Genomic DNA, 23,848 nt, shown 5'->3' on the forward strand with positions numbered 1-23,848 from the left:
AACAGGGTGCAAAAAGGGACCCCCCCTCCAAAAAAACAAAAAAACAAAACATGACATCAACTGTCCTCTGCATCTTTAAGACACACACATAGAGATCTTGCCGTGTACTGGCAATTTTAGCCGAATACTGTTGGAAAGTTTTTGTGGAAACCCTGAAGCCATGGAAAATCCTGGGACTTGTCTGTAAAAATAACTAACTCCACTGTTTATTCATTCTTTTGCTGCTTTTTGGCAATAAAATTGCAGTATCAGAGTGCAGTGCCTGTCTGATGCTTTACTGCACAATGTGTTTACATCAGGAGGAGAGGGGAGGAGCGGAGGAGATAAAGTAGCATTGACCAAAGTGCAACGAAGAGAGTTTACTTTGGCAATCATACAGGAATAGAACCAAGCTGGAAATTACACGAACGACATAATGGAAAAAAAAAAGGACACACACACAAAAACACACCGATAAATTACTTAAGACATTTTTAATAATAGTTCAGTGTAACAAACAGGACAACTGGGTGCACTGTTATATAGCCATACAGAAATCTCTGGCAAAAATTACATTAAAATAATCAATCGTTTAAAATTCACAGAAAACAATATCTAAAAAAAAAAAAGAAAGAAAGAAAGAAAAAAAGAAAAAAAAAAGACTTGTTGAGAAAAGGAAGAACTCAAATTTGCAAAAATATTCCAGTGACATCATTTACCTCTAATTTTCCCTTGCTCCTCACTTCAAAAACATTTGTTTTTCAGGGTGCATTACACACAATCAACCTACAGGTATGCACTTGAAGTCATGGGCAAAATATTGCAGACATTAAACAGCAACCGTGTCAACCATTTAAATACAGCTACGACATATTTGTGCTTGAGATGAGGCGCAACAAACTATTTGTTATTCTCAGTGTTATTTGATTAAAAAAAAGAAAAAAAAGATGCACCATCACTGGAGGTGCTCCAGTGCTTCATCTTATTTCCTTTTATTGTGTTTAATTATCATTTTGTCCAAAGACGGCACATTCTTATAGGATGGAATAACAATGCTAGTGATGTCATGAAGTTTTGGAGCTAAAAGGATTTTTCTCAGTCATCACTGCCATGAAGCACTGACCTTGAACCAGCAGGTTTATTCAAGAGTGTGCGAGGTGTGCCAGCGGTTTGTACATCCTGAGACTGACTAGGTATCACGTCTGGGGAGCGCGCTACAATAATGTGCTTGCATAGTAATAAATATTGCATGGAGCAGCTTACATCATCTCACCAGATTCCTGTCAAATAGTACACCACAACATCATGGCAACATGTATGCTGATGGTTGAAAACAAATAGAAACAGGGCCAGACATTCAAAAACTACTGCTGCAGTTCAGTGGGAGGGAAACAAGCGCGCACGCATGCACGCACACACACACGTATATCTCAGCAGTTTTTGGGCAGTTTTCCAGTATGCTTTATCTTCAGCAGAAAGACCAAAACGCTGTTCATGAAACCTAGCATTTATGACAGCACGGTCGGTACCGTACAGTAATTACAGATGGCAGTACATACAAACTTACAAGCACAAACACACACATGTAGGAAACTGACTAAATATAGGCAGCTACTTCACACAGACTTTTTCATAAACACACAGGCATGTGAACTGCTCAGGCTGGGTGTGTATGGAAACACCCTCTGAAAAAGCAGTATTTGTTTTGGTTGGACTCTGTGGAAGAACATTTTTGCTCTTGACTATCTTGCCTTTAGATTTTGTGTGAATAATCATGTTCATGTTTCATATAAATGATATGGGCACATATGGTAACAGACAAGTTTATATAATTAATCCCTCCCTTTAATCACACGGACACCTGTGCGCTATGCCCTTTCTCGCTAAAGAACATGCTGAAATATAAACCCAGGTGATAACTGCTGATGATGAGGTGTCAGGCAGGACCAGTGCAAACTGTGACCGGATTAAACCCAGAAGTGAAATGATAAGACTGAATTTCTATCAGTTGGCACTTTGAATAATACAGTAAAATGATTACAAGCAGTAACATACGGAATATCAAATAATTACAAAGAAAATTGTTTCATCTCTTTAAAAACAGAAAACATCAACAAAAAAAACAAACAGCAAAGTGGTCTTGGCTGGAACATCCTGACAAGATGATGCAGGATGTGCCAAAAGCCACACATTCTCAGTCTAAATCTGGGAATAACCAAAAAAAGAAGGGGAAAAAAGATAAAAGAAACAAAGTGGATCCTCCTGAGTAAGTCTTTGGAATGGCTAAAGATGCCCTTTGAGTGACAGGTGAACCGAGTGATGTAGAAATAAAGAGAAACAGAAAAAAAAAAAAAAAAACATGAACACCTTATGTGCATGTGATGGAAAAAGCAATTCAATCTTTATGACAGTGTCAGAGTTCTCAAGGCTGGTGAAGACCATGCAGAGGTTGAAACTGAGGTGAGAGCCCCGCCCTTAAGTTCTGCATCTCTCTGTTGTCTCAAAAAACAATGTTATTTTAAAAGACTGTCCTTTTAAGACATTTATGGAAAAGAAAGCAGGCCTTTATTCAGTAAACTAATAGCAGATGATTATTGGCCCCTGGAATGCCTAAGAAAGATAAATCTGACTTTAGATAGATTGGCTGTATGGGTAAAAAAACAAAACAAAAACTAAACAAAAAACAAAACAAAAACAAACTTCTACCTGGGTACCTAATTAGACCGAGAAGTCGCAGCCTCAAGCAAGTCCTCTAATGACTCTGCTTCTTCTAGTTTTGGCTCCACTTTATCATCTGACTTTAACTTTTTTGCAGAAGGTTTACCCAATGAAGGCTTATCTTCCTGCATCAGCTCTTTGGCCAGAATGTTGGTCACCACATTTCCAGCTCGTCGGTGGTTGGCTGACAAGAACAAAGAAACAAAGACAACGCAACAAAGTCAGACATCATTTTTAATCATACCAAACCCATAAGAAACATCAGCGCATGCCATGAGGTTACATATCAGATAAATACTATGATGAAATCGGCAACCACTCTGCAATTCAAATATAATGGTTTAATTAGCTAACAAACCAGCCACTAAGATGCAAACGCATTCACAAGTATGTACCTATAATAACCTACACACGAGTAGTGGGGCTGTGCATGTATGTGGATTAGCGTCATATTTGGAGCAACTCGCTTCTAATGTCAGATTACGCACAACATGGTCTTAAGCAGTGAAAAAACTGGAGAAAGAAGTGTAGAAATGCATGGAGGAAGGAAAAGCAGGATGATGAAATGCAGAAATGGAGAATGTGTGTGTAAAATGAGGAGGGGAGAGTAAAAAGGGGTAAGACACCATGAAAAGCAGGATGATTCATACTGTGGGAAGATTAAAGAGGCAGGGATGAATGAAAATGAGACAGAGAAGAAGGAACTGAGTCAGATGAGGAAAAGCTGCAAGGGGAGGACTTGAAGTGACAAATAGGAAGTTATGTATATATTATTTATATACATGAGGAATACTGGAAGCAGAGAGAAGAGATTAGATACACATGGACAGACAGAGAAACAGAACAAGCGTGACAGATCGTGCCCTGAGGATGCTTTCCTTTTTATTCTTCTACCTGCTTACCGTCTTTTCCTTTCCTCCCACACAGGCACCAGCAGCAGCCTGGCTTTATATCTCATTCCCTCACTCTATCCTTTAGCACTCCTCACTCTCATGTGTGGGAGGACAGCTGTGCAGCAGCAGCCATTTTGAATTATATAGGTCAGTGGGAGATTGTGTTTGCTGTTATTTTATGCTTGATGTTTATTCAGAAACTCCAATCCTCAAAAAACATCAGTAAATCCACACGTGAATGTAATGTCGAGGAGAAAAAAAAATGCAGATTAATCCAGCACACCAACAGACACACACATGCAGATTAATCATGGTAGCACATACAACACAGGAGTAGAACAAAAAGCACCACAAAAACACACACAAAGTTACCAAGCAGGTCTCCAGAACTAGTTGTGACAAAGACACAATTGAGTCTGGGGAGAAAGAGGAGAAGGAGTATTTGTAGATTTAGGCTTGACTTGTCTTCTTTGTGAGTCTCAGCTGGTCTTAGCAGCACACAGACAGCTAGTATATCAAATTATCACCTTACACCCTTTCCTATGAGAGATTACTCCCTGTCAAACACCGGTACATGGGTGCACTTTATCTTCTCCTCAGTGTACTTTCATACTTCCTCCATCTCTATTTTTGTCCCTCACTTATAAACTTACTAATTAGAAATTATGCAAATGATCCAGAAACAGTGTGCGTGTGTGTGTCTGTCCTGTGCTGAGCTTGTCCTAAAAATTCCAGCCTACAGAGAAAAGCCTCTTCAAAGGCTGTCAGACCTAGCTCCTTGCCTCTCTCATCCTCCTCCACTTCCCTCTTGTGAGAGAAGACAGAAAAGAGGAGGTGAGAAGAGGCGATACAAGTAAGTCAGGATGAGAAGGTTGTTACATTGGAAGCAGGATGAGAAAATATGAATGTAGACAGAAACCTACTGATTGAAGTATGGAGAAGAAACTCTGAAGCTAACTACATTTAAACATAGTTAACATGTGTGAACTAATATGTGTAAGGAGTGAATACATGAACAGACTGAAGTTTTAAAAAGAACATCAAAGTATTTTTAAATATAACATAAACACAAGTAATAAAGGCTGGCAATCTACACGATATATTGAAATGTTTTCAATTATAACCCACACCTAATGAGTTTAGTGGGTATCCCTTTCTTCCCACTAAACACTGCTTAGAAGAACTTCTGATGCCACTCTGGTTATACCCAGAGCCAAAAGAAAATCAACACAATTATATAGATTTTTTTTCCTCAACAAGATTTCCATGATGGATGTTTTTGTTTATGAAATGGTCCAATATGGCATAACATGCAAATATTTCTGCCACATAAAGTAATAAAGATGTATAAAGAAAAAACTACAGATACATCTTGACACAGATTTGCATATTTAGGCAAAGTGAAAAGATCTTACTGTTTAAAGCTTTCAGATCCAAACTACACAAAGATATATTCAATTCTCCCTGACCAATCACATTCAACAAATGAAAAGCAAACAACTGATTTCATGTGTAAAGATTAATACTGTGAAAACAGCTGTTAGATATCTCATAGATCACTGGGAGGAGCTGTTTCAAGCCTGAGAGAAAACATGCAGCATTTTTTTGATCCTGAAACATATCAAAGAATTAAAATCTCTCACAAGCCTTCATACTTTTCAGAGATGCAACAGTCCTTCACCAAATGCCATTATAAACAAACAGGAAGTTTTCAGCATGTGTGTTGCATAAACATACTAGATCTGATATTGACTAAATGATCCATGTAACTGTTATGAGGGCTGGTTGTTACAACAGGAAATGAGATATCAGGACTTATACAAAGACTGCTTGGGGGTTTATTTACTGATGAGTGTGAGATTGAATTTGTGTGTTTGCACACAGGAGGATGGTCAGTGGCACAAAAAGCATAGTGAAAGATCATCTGTAACAAATTACACCGCAGGAGTCTTAATAATGACTACCTGATTAACATAAGAATGCTTTGTTGTACAGTGCATACTGCTGCCTTTATGAGGGGAAAATAGAGAAACAGGAAGGAAAGTGATGAGAGGATTTGCAGACGGGCAAGTGTAGGACAGATGGAGAGGAGACTGTAACAAGAACTAGCTTAGCTCTTTTGTTAAGGTAAAAATCTCACCCTTATCTCTCATCACAGATTTAACTACCTATAATGAGTATGAAATCCATATGGCGGTATTACAAGGGAGCAGCCATCTTCACACCCTTTGTTGACTCTACAGAATCTTTAGAAAAACCACAGTCACAACACAACATGGTGCCACATATAGGATAATGGTGTGTTTGCAGATGCAGACTGGACCTCCATCAGTTTCTCCAACTTAGCAGGGACTTGTATTGCCCTCTTCAGGTTGCACTGTGTAACACAGCGCTGCTCTGCAATAAAGTACTGTGGGAAAAGTGACGTCATCTGACACCACTAGTGGCTGTGGGTTAAGTATTGATGCATAAGCTTGAATTTTAGGTCACAGTCAACTGGTGCATACTGGTCTGGTCGACCTTTATTGCCTCAGTGGATATTAAGCAAGCATGTGACCTCACCAGTTTTCTAGTTATGGCTTGACATTGATATTGATGAGCACCCTCCCATTGTTCTAAATTGTCACACTAGCATGACTGCGTGTGTGTTTGTGAACATCTGTGAAGGTGTATTTTTCTGTTTTAGTAGGAGTGGACCGTCTGCAGAGCTGACGTGTGCCTCTATTGTTGCTAAGCCCTTTATGTCTGTCTCTCTGTTGTGATTGGTGCTTTGTCAGCTAGTTGCTACTATGATTGGTTGCTCTAGCAGGGGTCATGACCCAGCAGATGGGTTTCTTGTGTGTTCATAGACACGTCATTCCTCTACTTAATGGCTCTGAACACAACAAAATTAGCCCGATGTATCCAAGCTGTCTACGTTTCTGCAAAGTAATAGACAGACGCTAAGCTAACAATCTAAAGCTCAAACCAAAACACTGATAGTGCTAGATGCAAGTCTGTCTGTCTTCTGGAATGAAATTTGCCAGTTTGAGTGCATGTATTGGTATGCAAACATCCATGTGTGCCTTTGTTGGCATGCGAGCATCTGGTGTGTGTGTGTGTGTGTTTTGTCTCTGTGTTTAAGAAGGGGATAGACAGACGGAGGGCAGACAGCTGAGGATCCCCCATACAGTCTGCTCATTCTACGCAGCCAACACTCCCACATGGACAAAGTGAGCTGAGGTGCAGGTCAAAGGTGATGAGTTTTATAGCTTCCACAGCCTCGTGGCTACCCATTCAGTCACGCTGTGAAAAAATGAGCGTGACAACACACTCAATACGTCCCCTTAGTAATCTTTTAAAACAGAGTTTGTGACGTCTACAGTTGCAGCAGCTGTAAGGGTAGGAAACAAAGAGGAGAGAAGGGAGGAAGGTCTCCACAATAGCAATCAATCAACAGCTCCACAGACAAAAACAGTAAACAAAAATAACATTTGAGCACTGTTGTATTTCAACTAAAGTATAAATCTTTGTTGTGTGTGTGTGTGTGTGTGTAAGTAAGAAGGCTATAAAAGCATGCAAATATTTTTGCTAAATTTATCATGCTGTCTAATGTGATGCAAATCAAAATAATGTAATAATAAATGTACCTAAATCAAATAAAGCTTGTCTTGTGTAAAAGAGTATGTTTTGGAGAGTAAGCGTAAGAAGTTAAGATGGAAAGTAAAGGACCTTTAGTGTTGTTACACAGGTTATAAATCATTTTACAACAGGATATCCCTTGTATACATATAATATGAATTGCAGTGTTGTTGCCACATTTTCAACTATGATCTATAAACAACAACTCTGGTGTAATGAGACAGTCTTAAATGTACTTTTCACAAAACCCAAACATTTTGCTCTATTATCTGCCAATAAATGCAAAACAGATAAATAACTTCAGTAGGCTGGCTGTAGGGTTTCTACACTGCAATGTTGAAATTCTTTCTGTACCTGCAACAGTAATGACTGAAACGGAACCAATAATGTTAGACTGGGAGCAGTTACTTTTATTCAAGAGGAAAGATGGAAGTCTAGACATGAGTATAGATAATTAAATATCATTAGACTACAGTGGCTTGTGTTATGACTGCAAACAAGCCTGAATGACTTACAGCCCCATTACATATTTTATTTTGTTTAATGAAGAGCAATCAATGCACCATCTTAAGTCTATCTGCAGATGAGGGCTACATCTGTCAAGAAGAATATAATGTATATATAAAACAATATAAACAAACAGTAAAAACTTCAGTATTAGTAGCATATTTAGACTGAAAGTGAGTAGACATATACATGTATTCTGTCTTATTTATTGTGGCTTTGATTATCACTTTTCAGTGTTAAGCTAATTAAGTTTGCTTTGCCTCAGTCACTGTTTCTCAGTCAACAAAATTATGAAATCAGGGTGTGTTGCAGCAGGAACTCCTTTTTAGGGTTTTAATGTTGGGCTTCATTGTGACTATATTTTATAACCTAAGAGAAAATACTTTTAAGTGGACCCACTTCATAGCATCGGATCTGTAATAACACTATTTGTGCTTTAACTGCAAGGAAAAGAAAATACTTGGAGGCAAAACCTGGAACCAAGTGCCCCACCTACTGGTATTTGTTAACAAATGTCAAAACAAGAAAGGATGGGGGATTTGAGAAACTCAATGATGCCACTTTTATGAGTCTTTACAGTCTTAGATGCATCTACCTCACATTATCTCCCTGTGATAAGATTATGAATGACCTTTTCCCAGAACTGTGTTTTCTTAGTGATGTATTACTACATAACAGAGACAGAAAAAATGTACTTGTACTCTGACTTGTATTTATGTTTTTTCAATTTACCCTGTGTGCAACATTTTTTAAACACATATGACATTATACATAACATCTGTGAAGGGGTTATACATACATACAATATTTTTCCCTGCTCTGCAAGGCTGCCTGTGGCTTCACTGGTGCCAGATATGTTGAGCCAGAGTCAGGATGTGCCTCCTACTTCAGCTTTACTAAATTAAGACTTATGACTCAACTGGCTAGTCAAACATGTGTGCACACACATACACATACACTTCCTGCTGTGTAGGTGAAAGACTCACGGCTCTTCCTGGCATTAAGAAGCAAAGTGGGCGTAGTGGAAAGGAGAAACCTTTGAATATCAGTCAGGAAAAACTCCTAACAAGGATAAGAATGCCACCAAAAAAAACAACAACAAAAAACAGTACTGCTTCACACCCTCCACATTCTCCATGGAAAAGCCTGAACTTTGGCAAAACAAAAACAGAAATGACACCATGGGGTAAGAGAGGAGACAGGGAGGAGGGACTAAGCAGAGATGTGATACATCCAGCCACTTATATTTCCCGACAATCTCCTACCACAGAAGTATGTGCAGGGAGGAAAGCTCTTTCCCTCACTTTCTTTCACATACACATGTTCAGGTATTTCCTGTTGGGAGTGTGAGGTGGCCCAACAGCATTATGGATGACTGACTGAGCCCTCAAGTGGGCCCCATTCTTTCTTCCCTGCTCCTGCTTCTCCCTTCATTTTAATTTTCACTGCTGTCTCAGCCAGTTTAGTGGTGATGAGCCTGAGCTATTTGTTACTTTATTTGTTTTTCTGCTTTTTTCCCCCTTTTAGTCTGAAAATTACATCTGAGAGGTAACTGAAATGTGGAAAAAAAGAGAATAGCAACAGATATAAAAAATAAGGAACAAATATCTATAACCGTATTTATTTGAAAAAGCTATTCTCATTGTAATTAAGACTTGAGATATTCCTTTAAGGTCAGGGAGGCTGGATCTGCCTGACTTCAGATCTTTTTTCCCTGGCAGTCCAATTTAGCACTCTGGTGACATGGAACAGTCACAAAATGTAGGATTTCTACAAGGAACAGCTCAGCCCCAGGGATGTTTATCTGTTCTACTTTTTACAAACAAAATGTCTGGAGGAAATTAAAGAATGTTTTGGTTTAACATACGCTGAAGGTCCACCAGTTTTTATAAATGGAAGTGGGGTCAAAAAAGAACCCAAAAGTTTTCAAAGATTATCAATTCTGAGTCCAAAATAAAGAATTGAAAGAGTTGTATAAAAAACAAAAAAAACAACAGATTAGTAGAAAAAGAAAAGAGCAGGGTCTACCTTCTGGGTCTTAGTACAATTCAGGACCAGTGCTTCACATCTGGCTTCTATTGTGAAAGGGATCGGGTTGCACAAACTCTTCCACAACCCTGCTTATGTGTGAAAACTGAACCCACACAAGAGTGCGTGTGAAAAAGAAAAAAAAAAAAAGCACACACACACACACACACACACACACACAGGGTCTCTCTAGAGTTTTCTCTTTCTTAGCTAATGGGCAGCTGGACACTTTCCCACTCACAACCAGGAATCATGTTACAAAGTTACTATACTAACAGTTCCTGCTGCCTCACTTTCATTTGCATGATTTTACTAGGCCATACAAGCCACAGAATGGCAAACAAAATAGGAAGGTGGGAGAAAGTACTTCAATGTCTAATAAGTCAATGAAATTGAGAGCACCAAGGCTATAATAATGTGAACTTTTACATTTTCTCTTTTAGTGTAAAATTGTAAAACGATTGGTATTTTGTAACGACTATGTGGGTCCAACTCTGCTCATAAATCCTTTGGTGTAAATGGAGTTTAATCTCAAAATGACAAAGAGCAAAACATATCTTGACTTGAAGTTGCTAAAGGCACCTATGTCCTCATACTTTTGCCGACAATAACTTACCACAACTTTTGTATTGCCCACTCACGTCAACAAACTTTCTGCCTACGGGCTGGTTTCATCCCCCTCCTACATTCATTATTTATCATATTTTCCTGCTCTACCACCACACCCTCAGCAGTTGTTTCTCCTTATAGTATCCTACTGTCCACACCCACCCTTGGCACTCTCCCTCTTCTTTTGTTGTTGTGCCAGCCTCTGATTGCATTGGCTTTACCCCTATAACCATGGTGAAAGAATATTACCACAACTCAGCCTGTGAGCAGAGCAACAGATGGAACAAAGGCAAAGGAACATAAACAAATCTGTCGTTGTGTTGAGAGAAGATTGGAGACAGAATGGAAAGTGAGATAGAATAAATGAGTCTTATATATCTGTGGAAGTAAACTGAAATCTGTAAAGCAAGTAACGCATGAAACGTGGAAACATATGCATGTTTTGTGAAGATTTACTGTTTTGCTTGTGTGTGAGTACCTGCTTGACGTGGTCCTCTCTTTCTCCTGAAAGCAGCACCGGACTGCAGCGCCTCCAACAGGCCATCCATGATACCAGTTTCATCACCCTCTGTAAACACCATCAAAAAACATAATCAGTAATAAATCAAGAAACGATAGATCAGTATTAATATGTAATTAAGCACTTTAACTTCTATGCATGACACACACATACAGCTCCATTATAACAGGCTTATTATTTTTAATCAATACTAGCCTTCTAACAACAGGAGAGAGAGACTGGTGCTTTTACACAGTTGTCTGTGTTTTTCTAATATAGCACTATACACAGTGTGGATCTTCACCAGCCACGTGGCTATTTTGTTAAATTAGCTACATTAACCCAGATAAGCAGTGACCTACTTCAGCTACTTCCACAGCTAGGGGCTACACTATGCATTTTTAGGGAGACAGCTTCAGATATACACAAGCCCACACTTATTGGACAAACAGCCGCTGAAACCAAATCCACATAAACAGAATGAATGCATAATTGTGGCTTCCAGTTAAACTGGTAGAAACTGGAAATTAACCTTTTATCTGTATAAGTTTACAGGTACAGCTTACATGGGTGGTCTCTTTTTGTTTACAGCTACATTTTCAACAGAGCTTCAGTGTCAGGTGGCAATAAATAAAAGAAGGTGGGTTAAACCAGGCAGGATGCGCAATCTCAAAGCAGCATGTGAGAGTACTACTTTGACTATTTTGTGGGCAACATTCAGTGGCATGGCTCAGCACTCACGCAGATGGCTTTAATTATTTTTGTTTGAACCTGAATGGAGACAGAGGGGTCTGGGGAAGGGCCAGCGGGGTTGGGGGTTAAAGGTTTATGCTGTCTCCCTGTTTGTTCCCCAACCCCCACATCCAAACACAGCACACAGCTCTGCTCACACGCACAATATTTAATCCTGCAGTAAGCCATGAAGCAGATGGCCTATGGTCTCGCCTGTCACGTCAGAGAAAGTCTCTCTTACACACATCCCAAGACTACCGTGGCTCATATACACCCCTTAATGTCCATGTCCTAGAACTGCACACTGGGATCAAAATCAGAGATTTTTCTTCTTCAAGGGAAACACATCTGGCAAATTTCCGCTTGCGTCAATCACATGGCTGGCTTAAAACATGCTTGCAAGCATACAAACACACTGCACTGAAGGCACTGAAGGACCAAACAATGACCTAGCTGTGTATAAAACATATTACTGAGCTAATGAAGATTCAGCTTACAGGCCCAGGGGCCTGTGCTGTCAATAGTATTGAGCAACACTATCAAATCAAAAAGCAGTTTTACAAGTTTACTTTGTTAGCAATAAGGGACATAAAGGGGAAACACGAGACACTGGTTTTCATTGGTACTGAATGGTACTGAAAGTCAATTAACTAATTATCATACATTGAAATAAGCCTAAAAAAAATATAAGATTCAATAATACTACTGACCATAAGAAGCAGAAGGAATACACACATATTTAGTGCTTGACACAAACAGTAAGTTACTGACTAAAGCATGCAAGAACATAAGATGGATTAATTAGGGCAATGGCATTAGACCGTGAGCTCTTAATGATGTCTCTTTGGATCCGATTTGCAATAAATGCGTGCACGCTCTGACACGTCTCACATCTCTCTCACACACACACACACACACACACACACACACACACACACACACACACAGCATATAATCTTGTGTAGATCAATAGCACCCCTAATGGATGTTCACACAACAACAAATGAAAATAGAATTGGAAAAATTTAGCTGTTGATGATGATAAACACGTGCAGATGACAGCATGATAAAGAAAATCAGTGAGTGGAGAGATCTTTTTTCTAATGTTTTTCTAATGTGCCATGATTCTCTCCATTTTTCACAGTCACCTGCAGTGAAGACATCAGGCAACTCAGGCTTATCCTGTCTCATCCCCTCTTGTGGCTTGTGCCTTTCTCTTCTAACCCCCTTTTCAAAGAGACAACAGCAGTCTAATCCCCACCAGAGCATCTGCTGCCCTACTATCCTCCTTCCTCTACCCTCCCCCACACTACTGTTCCCTCACTTGCTCTCTGTGTGGAGCACGGGCACTCCCAGTGGTAGTTCCCATACAAGCATCTATGTGAGGATAAACCAGACATGCAAACACCCTTTGCCACATAGATAAAAATGGTCTCAGGTATTCTTTTACAGACTGTACTGACACCTAGCTGTAGAAATAAGGAATAGTAACAGCAAGCTTTGGTGTATAGCCAAAGATGGCCCAGGGATAGTAGTAGACTGTATTTAACAGATAAAATTAGAGCAAAAATCTAAAAAGCTTGGAATGTCAAGTAATGGGTGTGGCAACAAAATACTCTGCCAGTTTACTATACTGACTCCTGTATTTATATTTTCTATGCGAGTCAGAAAATCTAAGTCAAAGCACTTAATGAGTCAATTATAAAAATGACAACATGTAATGATTTCCAAAGAATCTCAAAATGATTTATACACAGTAACTAGCATCACACGCTTAGAATATGTGCAAACTGAGACTCCACTAAGTCTCTGACTCACATGGGAATGGCAAGGCCACAAACTGCAAACACACACTGACCTTCCAGGGTTTAACCAACAACTGGTATTATATGTTTACAGAGACAGAAAGTCAAAGAAACATTCAGAGAATTCATGAGATAGTAAGGGTATGCAAGTAGATTCGTGAGAGACAGAAAAAAGGGAACCAGGAACATGTCAGCGTGTGAAAGCACAGCTGCTGAAAACAGCCATTGTATAGCAGCCAGTATGAGGGTTATAAACAAATACAGAACAAAGACCAGGTGGGTGGGTGTGCCAAATTTGTGTGTGGTTAAATTCAAATAGGGGGTGTAGAAGGACTCCAGGCTACAGGACAGTCAAATATGCCACCTGTATGTAAATGATCCCTGTCCACTAAATGTGTGCACAGAGACACTAATCTTTGAGGCACTATTATGTTCCATGTGTGCACGTCTCGAGAGGCTGAACATGAAACTTTACTTTCTATTATACATCTTCCATACTTTAAACACTGAGGCAGAATTTTCTAAATGGAGTCTTGGTGGCTTGAACTGCCCTTTAAATGAACTGCATACAAAAGGGGAGCTACAGGGGAAAACCTGGCAGTGGTAAAATAAAAGCAAGAAGGGGAGAAGAGAAAAGAAGCCAGCTGGAACATGCACTACTAGAATAAAGCCCAGAAAGACTTTTTGTAAGAGTTTGAAAAGCAGACACACACACATTTTGGCCAGCATAATGTTTCTTCAACACATGGGCAAAGGAAAACAAAAAACATTCACAACAAAATGACACAGTCATTTGTAACACACACACTCTTTAGAGCACCAAGGCTATAGCACATTTCTACAGTGAAAAAGCAGGGGCTCTGCAGAACATAAGTGGAGCCAGAGAGAGGAGGAATGCACTGAAAGTAGGTCACAGACTGAGAGAAGGGGGGAAAAAGTCTGTGTATAAATATGCGTCTCCAAGGCAGGATTTGAGTGCTTACTGTGTAGACAGGGATGAGAGAGTCAGAATGCATGTGTTTGTTAAAGGGAACAATAATGCTACAAGCAATTTTTAAAGTGTAATAGCATTACCAGAAGAGTGGAAACATGTTTTTTTTTCCTGATAAGGAGAGTTGAGAGTTATTTCTGTATTCTTTTGGGGGTGGAAAATTTCATGATTACTGGAGGAGTGAAAAGAGGTCGGGCACTTCAATGCTGTCCTCAGTTTATGTGAAGCATCATTGTTTCTTGTTTACTTTAAAACAGGTCATCAACATTAGATTAACTTTGGTCAATAAATGGGCTGGGCTGCTCTTTCACACACACACACACACACACACACACACACACACACACACACATCCCACAGATGTGTGGACTCAGACTGCCCCCAACAGGAATCTGAGGGAAATGCAAAGGAAGAGACGTGGCAAGTGTCTCTCCAGTTCATTGACATGCACATAAATATATATTATGCAGCAAAGGTGACCTGCGTTGATGTCAGGGAGCTGGTTCTTCTTGAGTTTCTCCTCTTTTTCCTTTTCTGCTTTCTCTCTCGCCAGCTTGGCCCTCTTGATCTTCTCTTCAGCCTCCTTCCTTTTCTGATTCTCCTTCACTGCTTGCTGTTGGGGAAAGAAGTAGAAAATATGACAAGGTCTAGCTACATAAATTCAGCACAGAAATTGTTTAAGAATATCTTACATATATTGAAAGAGTGAAAGTGAATAAAGCAACCCATGTATGATGGATATGATGGATGAAGTTTTGTACACAAAACTTCAAAACCAGTACTGGCCATTATTCTTTATAACTAGCAAAACAAGGTATCTAAGGTGGAGCTCTCCCAAATGTTTAAACAGATAATATAATTGAGTGACTCATTATTTTGTCAACACAGTCAGATGTACAGTCAATCCTTTTGATATTTGCCTTTGATGCATTACATTATTTGCAACTGAACTTGTGTTTAATTTTGTTCGTAATACATACATTCATTTTGTAGGTTGGTAAGAAAAGACTGAAAACCATAACAATCTTGTTTTTACTTCCTTACTCGTTTAGACACACACATACACACCTGGAACATGTTTTTGAAGTTGTTGAGATCCCCAAATAATTCCTCGACAGAGATCTTTTTCGGGTCAAAGACAAAATAGTCTCCCAGATCACTGTATTGCTTTTCCATATTCTTGTGCATCAGATCCAGTTTCTCATACTGTTCTTGGGCATGGCTCACAAAGCTGTAAATACATTGTGTTAAGGTACACAGGAGTGTCATTCAAACACAAGAAAACACACAAAAAGCACTGTCATCACGACATGACATTTCCATTGATTTCTTTTTTTAAAAAACAAAAAAAACGGTTGGAGAAATTCTTTCTAGATAATAGGGAGCATAAACATTTTGTATCAAAGTTTTATTCAGAGATTTATGCCCTAATTGTGGATAACGTGGCATGGTTGAGAAAATCTTGGGGGACATTGCTTAAATGTGAAATAGATATACAGGCATGGGACAAAATCCTGCTCCTTCCATCTAAAATCTCTGTTTGTAACCGATTTAAAGAACTGCAGTACAAAATCCTGCACAACGTATACATTTCTCCATATATTTATAGTAAGTACAATATGGGAACATCTCCAAATTGTCTCAAGTGTAAGGTCAGAGTGGGCACTAATAGCGCATTGCTTGTGGGAATGCGCTATTATTCAATCATTTTGGAAAGAGGTCTGTGCCGATATTAGTACAGCCATCGGTCATCAGGTGACAGAACACCCATTAATGTGCTTATTGGGATATATCCCTGTTTCACTGGTACAACATGAGCATGTAATTCAGTCACTGTTAATGTTGGCCAGGAAAAGTATTATGTTGAGATGGGTGGGGGCTGAGCCTCCCTCCATTTCTCTATGGAAGTTGCTATGACTCTGATCAGTTTGGGACATTACATTGATGGGAGCTTCCGAAGTTTTCTGGACAAATGGAAGAAACCACTGGAAGCACTGGGAGTAACTTGTAAACTGGACCCTAATGGACAATAATTAAGGACATAATGTTGTAATACTCTGCTTCACGTCCAAAATAATAATACTGCACAGCACTACTCTTGTATTTGTTGGGGAAAAAAGTTAAATAAAAGTTAAAAAAACAAAAAACAAAAAACAACTCAGTGACTAAATGAGGCTAACTGAGCAATTCTATTTAACAGCTGAATAGAAAGGATATCGACATCTTCTCCGCGAACAGGTCCTTATCACTTTGTGGAGGAGGAAAGGTTTCCAAATCTTTCTGCAGGGTCTTGATCTGACGGCCCATCATTTCTAGGTTCTTCTGAACTGTCTCTGCAGAAACTGCCATGAACAAGGAAAATGTTGTCATTGCTAAGCACCCACAGATGAAGCTTGTCATATTGGCATTGACTTGAAGTGACTGATACAGTGAATAAGACCATTAAATAGATCTCGGGTACAATGTGCTATTTGCTGAAACAATATAAGCACACTTTATTTAAAGAAGATCTGTATTAAAAGATTAAAATAATATGTATAATATGGGTTACATGTCCCACGCACCTCTGCTGGCCTTTTCGACATGAATGAGCTCATCTGTAAAGCTCATGACATCAGGATACTGCTCCTGGCACACGTCAGCAAGGAAATGGAGCAGTGTCTGTTTCAGATCAGCTGATTTGGTGTCACGAAGCTAATTAGAAGAAAGAGGTATTTAAAAAAAGGACATAAGTGTGAGTAGTTTCTAATCCTGAATGTACATTTTGACTGGACTTTTATTGCCCAGTTTCTATTATTAAAACATGTGATAAAAGTACAACTATAAGTACAGTATAGTGTTTATACACTCAGTGTAGCAATATTTAAAGATGAAGAATTTACTATCTCAAGTCTTTATGCTAGTAATAGCGGTATATAATCTGTACCTGAAGCCATGATGACGAAGACGAAGAAGAGCCAAACAAGACAAAACAACAACAACAAAAAAGTCAGTATTTCTCCAGTTACATACAGGATTTTCAGTAGATTCATTCAGTTTTTATTGTGGGTGTGTGTCATATGATCCCCCTTCACTTCACCTTGCACAGGTATGATATGGAGAAGCCGAATGCTGCTCCATTGCGAGAGCCAGAATTCATATAATTCCCAACAAGGAGGATGATCTGCAGCAACCTAGCGAATGTATCACTTTTCCTAAGCTCTTCGCAAGCTGCTGTCACAGACACCACATCCGGCTTGATGTTGTTCAGCTGTTCCTCAAACTGCAGCTTGAACAAGATGGCCTGAAGCCGTGGCATCAACCGCTTCACACTGGACATCTGGAAAAACAAGAGAGGGGCATACGAGACCATTCCCTGTTTGTTGCTACAGTGAGTGTGTGAGAGTGTGTGTGTCTGCACGTGTCTGAGAGCACGCAGTTATGGGTAAGTGCAGTGAGTTCATCCATTACCGAAATCTACAGCTGAACAAAGCTCCTTTGTTTAACAGCATGAGGACATTCTGTGTGTCTAATTAACTGACAAACCATCTTAGAAAACGAACCATCTCAACGCTTTCTACAACTCATACTGACACGACAACAAGTTTGTGGTTAGTCAGCTTCAAGTCAGCTGACAATTTAACAATAACCATCTTATCAAAGAGAAGTGTCTATTTTTTCCCTGCGCTTTCATTTGCACGTGTATATGCACGTTTCCTTACCACTACTCCAAACTGTTCAGACTCAGCCAAGTCATCGTATTCATCCTTCATATCTGCCAGGACACCCAGCTGGTCTGGTCCTGGCAGTTGCTTGATCAGGTTCTAAGTGACAATGAGAGAAATTTATACCGGAAGACACATGAAGAAGCTTGAAAATGTTGGATTTTTATTTACTATGTCATAAGGATCTTAATATGACTTCAGGGTAACTGAAAGTTTTATAAAGTTAAATAAAAATGTCATTTTGCTGAAAATCATCAACAAAACAGGCTCTCTGAAATAAAAGTGTAGATGAAGCACACACTATCATCCAGTTCATTTTTTCACTTATCAGTCTACATACAGTCAAACACATTAAACCTATAAATCTAGTATGAGAGGTAACACATAGGAATAAAGGAAAGAGAAAATCCTTTTTTATCAAATAACTATATTTTATTTTATAATACAAATGAACAGATGCATAACAACACTCAGTCAATACCTGAACCATGGACTCTGTGAGGACCGTCTCATTAACCTGCAGGATGGCATTCTTGATCTCCTCATAAGGGATACGGAACGATCCCAGGAAAATAGCTTCATGAGAAAACACAAGAAGCACGACTTACTTAATTATGCCCCATTTTATGCATAAAAAGCATGGTCATGAATATAGTGGTATCAGGATAGAGGACTTACAGAGATTCTGTGAAGACTTTGAGTCAAGAATCTTCAGCTCTTTCACCTTCTTCTTCTGCACCTGTTTCTTTTCATCCCCACCATCCTGCTCCTTTTTAGCTGTGGAGGTGGACAGAGACGAGGAAAACTTTATATTCACTTATGGAAAGCAAAAAGAGGAGCCTTTGTAACAAAATTAACTTCTTGTTATCTTTCATCATTTTAAATGACTTGTACACTTAAACCGAAATAACACTGCGGGGGGGAAAAAAAAGTAGTGACATTCGTGGGATAAAAGACAGAAAGAAGTGGATTAGATTGATGGACAGAGGGCACATGTGATGGCTATAAAAACTGACAGACTTGGCACAGCTTTTACTTTTTTCATTTTCTCCAAACTGTATGGTGTCACGGAGGTGTCAGGAATATCACATCAGTGGTTTGGGGTACAACTGAACTAACAAGAAATGGCTGTAGCACCAGGGGAAACATGTCCCTGGAGCGTGTGGGCCTTTTAAATATGGTCAGACAGTTGTTCGCTGTAAGGCATTTGAAGTTTGGATTCACCACGCTGCACATAGACACACCCACCTATTGCACACACTCACACTCAACAGAGGCATTTTTCATTAACTTCTTTTGACAAGGTCAGGATTGTGACTGTAAGAATGTGTCAGAGTGTGGGGGAGGATGTGAACTAGATTAGAATGAGGAGTGAATGATGAACACGGGTTTGACCACACAGCAGCCCACTCTACACATAGCCAGGCACATTAGGGTCAGCAGAGATCCGGATGTCACAACTGTTGTTTCCATCAATATCTAACCATTTGTACTCGATATTTATAAGCTACTTGTATCTCATTATATTGTTTAAATTAATTTTCAGTTGTGGGTCAGAAAAAGAGTTGAAGTAAATTTGGGATCGATTTTTGATATTTTATCGAAAGACAAATCAAGAGCTGTGCATAGAGCCAGACCAATAAAATCACCTGACTCTATGTATCAATCATCTATAGTTATGGTCTTATAAATGTGTTATCAGAGTTTTTCCATCAACGTTGCTTTAAATTTGGTATGCACATTGCAGAACCATCAGCTGCATATAACAGATTCCATAAAACACATGGTTTTCCCTTCTGCTGCATGCTGGTCTATAACCCGGAGTGTATCTTTTCCAACTAAATTACAATTTGAGACTTATCAGCCTGTCTATAGCTGCATCCTTGCCTCATCTTTGTAAAGCCGAGATACAAAAACTCCACACATATACAAAAAGAAGTTACTGCAAAAAGTCAACAATGGTGCTGGCAAAAACCTTTCATTATCAGCAGACTACCTGCTTCAACTGCCTAAAGATGACCTGATGCAGTGACATCAAAAGTTATGGTTTTAATGTCACAGAGAAGGCAAGTAGAAGGGCAAAAACAGAGATAGAAATGTGAATACGGACCGACCCTTATGTGTGCTTAGTTATCAGTGTTAGTAAAATCAATTTTTAGTTCCATTCAGTTACCTACCCCTACTGTCTATGCAGTCTAATTTCTTAATTTCCTCAGTGATTCCACTGTATCATACTAGGGTGTTTACCTTCAAGTGCAGTTTATTAGAAAAGCAAAAGATGATTTTGGTCAAACAGCGGCACTGTAATCTATTCTCCACATAGACAATGGCGACAACAACAACAGCACAGTTCTTTCCTTCATCTGTCCACTCATCAATATGTCCAGTCAAACAGTGCTTTGTCTCGATGTGAGACACCCATCAGCCAAGCAGGCTGATAATGAGCCAGGCTCCTAATGAGCTCCTCATCTCTCAGTTTAGCCATTCATTCAGGACACACAGATATACACAGAACAGTCAGTTCAGTTGACTGCAGCCTTAAAAAGGCCCATTGTTTCTGTCAGTATTAGCTTCAGCTTTATGAAACTCCCTACTGATGGTCAACCGCCATTTGTATCTTCGGCTTCAACTTTGTATGTTTGTTTATGTGTGTTTTCATATAGTTTGCATTATATCAGTATATTCAGTTGTGTGTTTCACTGCCACCAGCAGTACTACTGCATGTTCAGTGTTTCATTACTAGTCCCTGCTGAGGCCAGGAAACCAAAGCAGGAAGCCAGGAATCACAGACACACACAGGATAGGAAAATCCAACAGGACATCTGAGCGGAAATGACTGTCTTGCACAAACACAAAGAGCAAGTCACAGCTGAAATGTTATAAAGAAAGGAAGTTGCAAGCTTACACAAATAAACATCATCAGAGAGACACAAACAAGGAAACGGACAGTCACAGGAAATAATTCAAGATATGCCATCTAAAAATGGAAGAAATTAAGTTAATGCTTAAAGCACAACATCAAATCCCTGAGATCCTTGCACATGCAAATACTGATATGGTGACCTGTACAATAGAGACTCATATATATACTACAAAGAAGATTAATCTGGATAGTAATCTAAACAGCTCAGTTTGGAAAAAGACGAGTGATCTGGTAGCAGCATCATGTCACGAGGTCAGAGTGTGTGTGTGTGTGTGTGTGTGTGGAGCAGCAGAGACCCAGTGAGGGAGCATGTGTCTTTGTGCATGTGGAAATCTACAGTGCTTCAGTGCCAGCTGCGCTCTAGCCAATAGAATCAGTCCTGGCTATGTTGACATCATGGCTGATTCATAAAATGGGGTCTGGTGTTCACATTGTAAAATGGCTGCTCTGTGGTTTCCAGACACAGCCCACTCTTTTCATTTATGAGCAGATGGCACCTCTGGTGGCTGCTATGGAGCATTGCATCGTGCTACTCTTAGTCATTGTGGGGGAGGAAAGGAGATGACTGGGGCAGAACACACATGTGTGACTAGGCACACAGACATACACAAGCCACATGGACGCAGTTGTGGAATGCTGACATCTTAACATCCACATGTTTTATTGTCCCAGCTGCCTTTTTGTTAAAACCATGATACACAGAAGGACTCTTTTCTGGAAACAAAACACTACCGCCAATTGCGCGCACACACGCGCTTTTTCCTCATCTGTCAGTGCCAAGCAGCTGTTGGGGAGACAAGGGGGGAGAGTTCCAGGAAAAGCTGTGGTGTGTGTGCATGCGCGTGCGCAAACACACATGTGTAATGAAAAGACATTCTTCCATTTCTGACTTCTGTTTCTAATTAAGTGGGAAGGGGGGGGGGGGGTCAGAAAGGTGGGGGATGAGAGGAACTAAAGAAAGAGTACTGAGGATCATGAGAATCCAAGTCATGCTGCGGTCTTTGTCAATATGTAACTAAGTGTCTGTCTGACCGGAGCTACACAAAGGGGAGTCTGTTATCAGTCAGCAGACCTGAGTGTCTACTTCACCACCCCTTCCTATTCCCTTCTACTTCATCCCTCACTCCTTAAAAGGAGAAAATGTGTAGTGAAGATGGTGTCGAGTAGCCAGAGTAGGATAGGGAGAATGAAATTTGTTTTTATTATTTATATATATATATATATATATATATATATATATATATATATATATATATATATATATATATATATATATATATATATATATATATATATATATATATATATATATATATATATATATACACATATACATATACATGAATAAAGCAAAAAAAAAGATGAAATGAAGGAAAAAGATCAAGCTTAGTAGGAATAGAGAGAATCAAAGAAAGGAAAAAGAACCAAGTACACTTTGATCCCTTTAGCTTCAACTCAAAGAATAACTTTAGCCCACTCTCACAAAGCATAGCCTCTTCTCTTTACTATTGCCTTTTCAGTCTTTTGATGTGGTCTATTCATCCTATCATCACCACTCCCTGTTTGTGGAGTGCTGGCGTTTATTTTTAACCCACTAAAAGCTTTCAGATGATGTGCTCCATTGTATATTTGTGGCATCAAGACTCTTTTTCATAGTCCCTCTGGTGGTGAGATAGAAAAAATTAACTTTATATAGCTTCAAACTAACTTTTTTTTTCCATTTAGCATTCCAGGGCTGCTGGAGATCAAATAAAGTGGAACAGAAGAGAGGGAGTATAGTTTCAACATCAACATCTGAGTTGAGCGGTTTTGCTGGAAAAAGTTGCTGAATGTGCTCCAGAGAAAGAACTAAAAACAGATCTTCTGCCAACCTCTAACATCAACAAAGACTGAATGTATTACAGGCAAACGTAATGAGAACATTATGTTTTTAGCTTAAGAAGTTTACTTACATAATGCTAAACTAGTCAAAAAAAAAATGAGACAAAGAAGAAAAACATGAGGAGGTAGCATAAAGTTCTTTGTCTAAAGTAAACAAAGCCAAAACTATGGCAGACAGATGGACAGCTGTAGCCATGGTCCCTTTAAACTTTAAATGTCCCACATTCTGTCACTTTCTACATAAGAGTGTGTGTTACAATGTAAGAGTGTTCGACAGAAGAAGAATAAGGGGGTTTCCACGGTAACCTTGGGTCTGAAAGAGCCCCTTCATCCTGTTTTTCACTGTGAAAGGAAATGAGGAGAAAAGATTCCTGACTGTGTGTGTGTGTGTCTGTGTGTGTGTTTGCACAATTGTGTGAAAAGGACCAGATGGCAGGGTGGGGCAGTGAGGAGGGGGGAGCAAGGCAGGATGTGGGCAGGGCCAAAAAGCAGAGGGAGGGCATATGGGAGGGGCTAAGACTGTGCTCCCTTGCGCTCCCCTGGTGCATGAATGCTGCAACTACAACTGAGATTTTTGAAATAATTCCTATCATTCTATATTTGCTTTAGAAACAATATAAAACACTCTGTTTTTATGACTAAAATATTTATAAAAATCCCCAAATTATCCTTTTAATGTTTGGTCATTAGAAATGACCCACTGGCTGAAACTTTACAAACATTTTAAACAAAAAACAGACAACTTGCATGGCCTCAATTTTATTAACATCCCTTTCACTTCACAAACTCTTTCCTCTTACTTCCTGCTAGCTGAAGAACATTGTATATTTAAGTTCAAACAATAATTTTCTCATTTATTTTAAGCTTTTAAGTAGTTGCTTTTAACTAATGATAATAATTTAATAACACCTTAAACTTTTTAAACATTTATGACATCAATTTTAAAACAAAGGGTCTT

At 39.2% G+C, this 23,848-nt stretch overlaps 1 protein-coding gene across 1 annotated transcript; it reads right to left on the reverse strand.

The window, feature by feature from the left end:
* Window positions 1-458: 458 nt before the first annotated feature.
* On the reverse strand, window positions 459-21,875 carry LOC146524684 (protein diaphanous homolog 1-like). Its single transcript, XM_085134739.1, has 10 exons — window positions 18,765-21,875; window positions 18,568-18,662; window positions 18,084-18,185; window positions 17,462-17,701; window positions 16,947-17,076; window positions 16,600-16,724; window positions 15,451-15,615; window positions 14,863-14,995; window positions 10,834-10,923; window positions 459-2,881 (listed from the first exon to the last, which is right to left on the reverse strand). The coding sequence occupies exons 2-10, from the start codon at window positions 18,574-18,576 to the stop codon at window positions 2,694-2,696; spliced, it is 1,182 nt and encodes a 393-aa protein (XP_084990865.1). The 5' UTR covers window positions 18,577-18,662; window positions 18,765-21,875; the 3' UTR covers window positions 459-2,693.
* Window positions 21,876-23,848: the final 1,973 nt, after the last annotated feature.

The sequence above is a fragment of the Neolamprologus multifasciatus genome, chromosome 2, assembly GCF_963576455.1.
Source record: "Neolamprologus multifasciatus chromosome 2, fNeoMul1.2, whole genome shotgun sequence".
NCBI lineage: Eukaryota > Metazoa > Chordata > Actinopteri > Cichliformes > Cichlidae > Neolamprologus > Neolamprologus multifasciatus.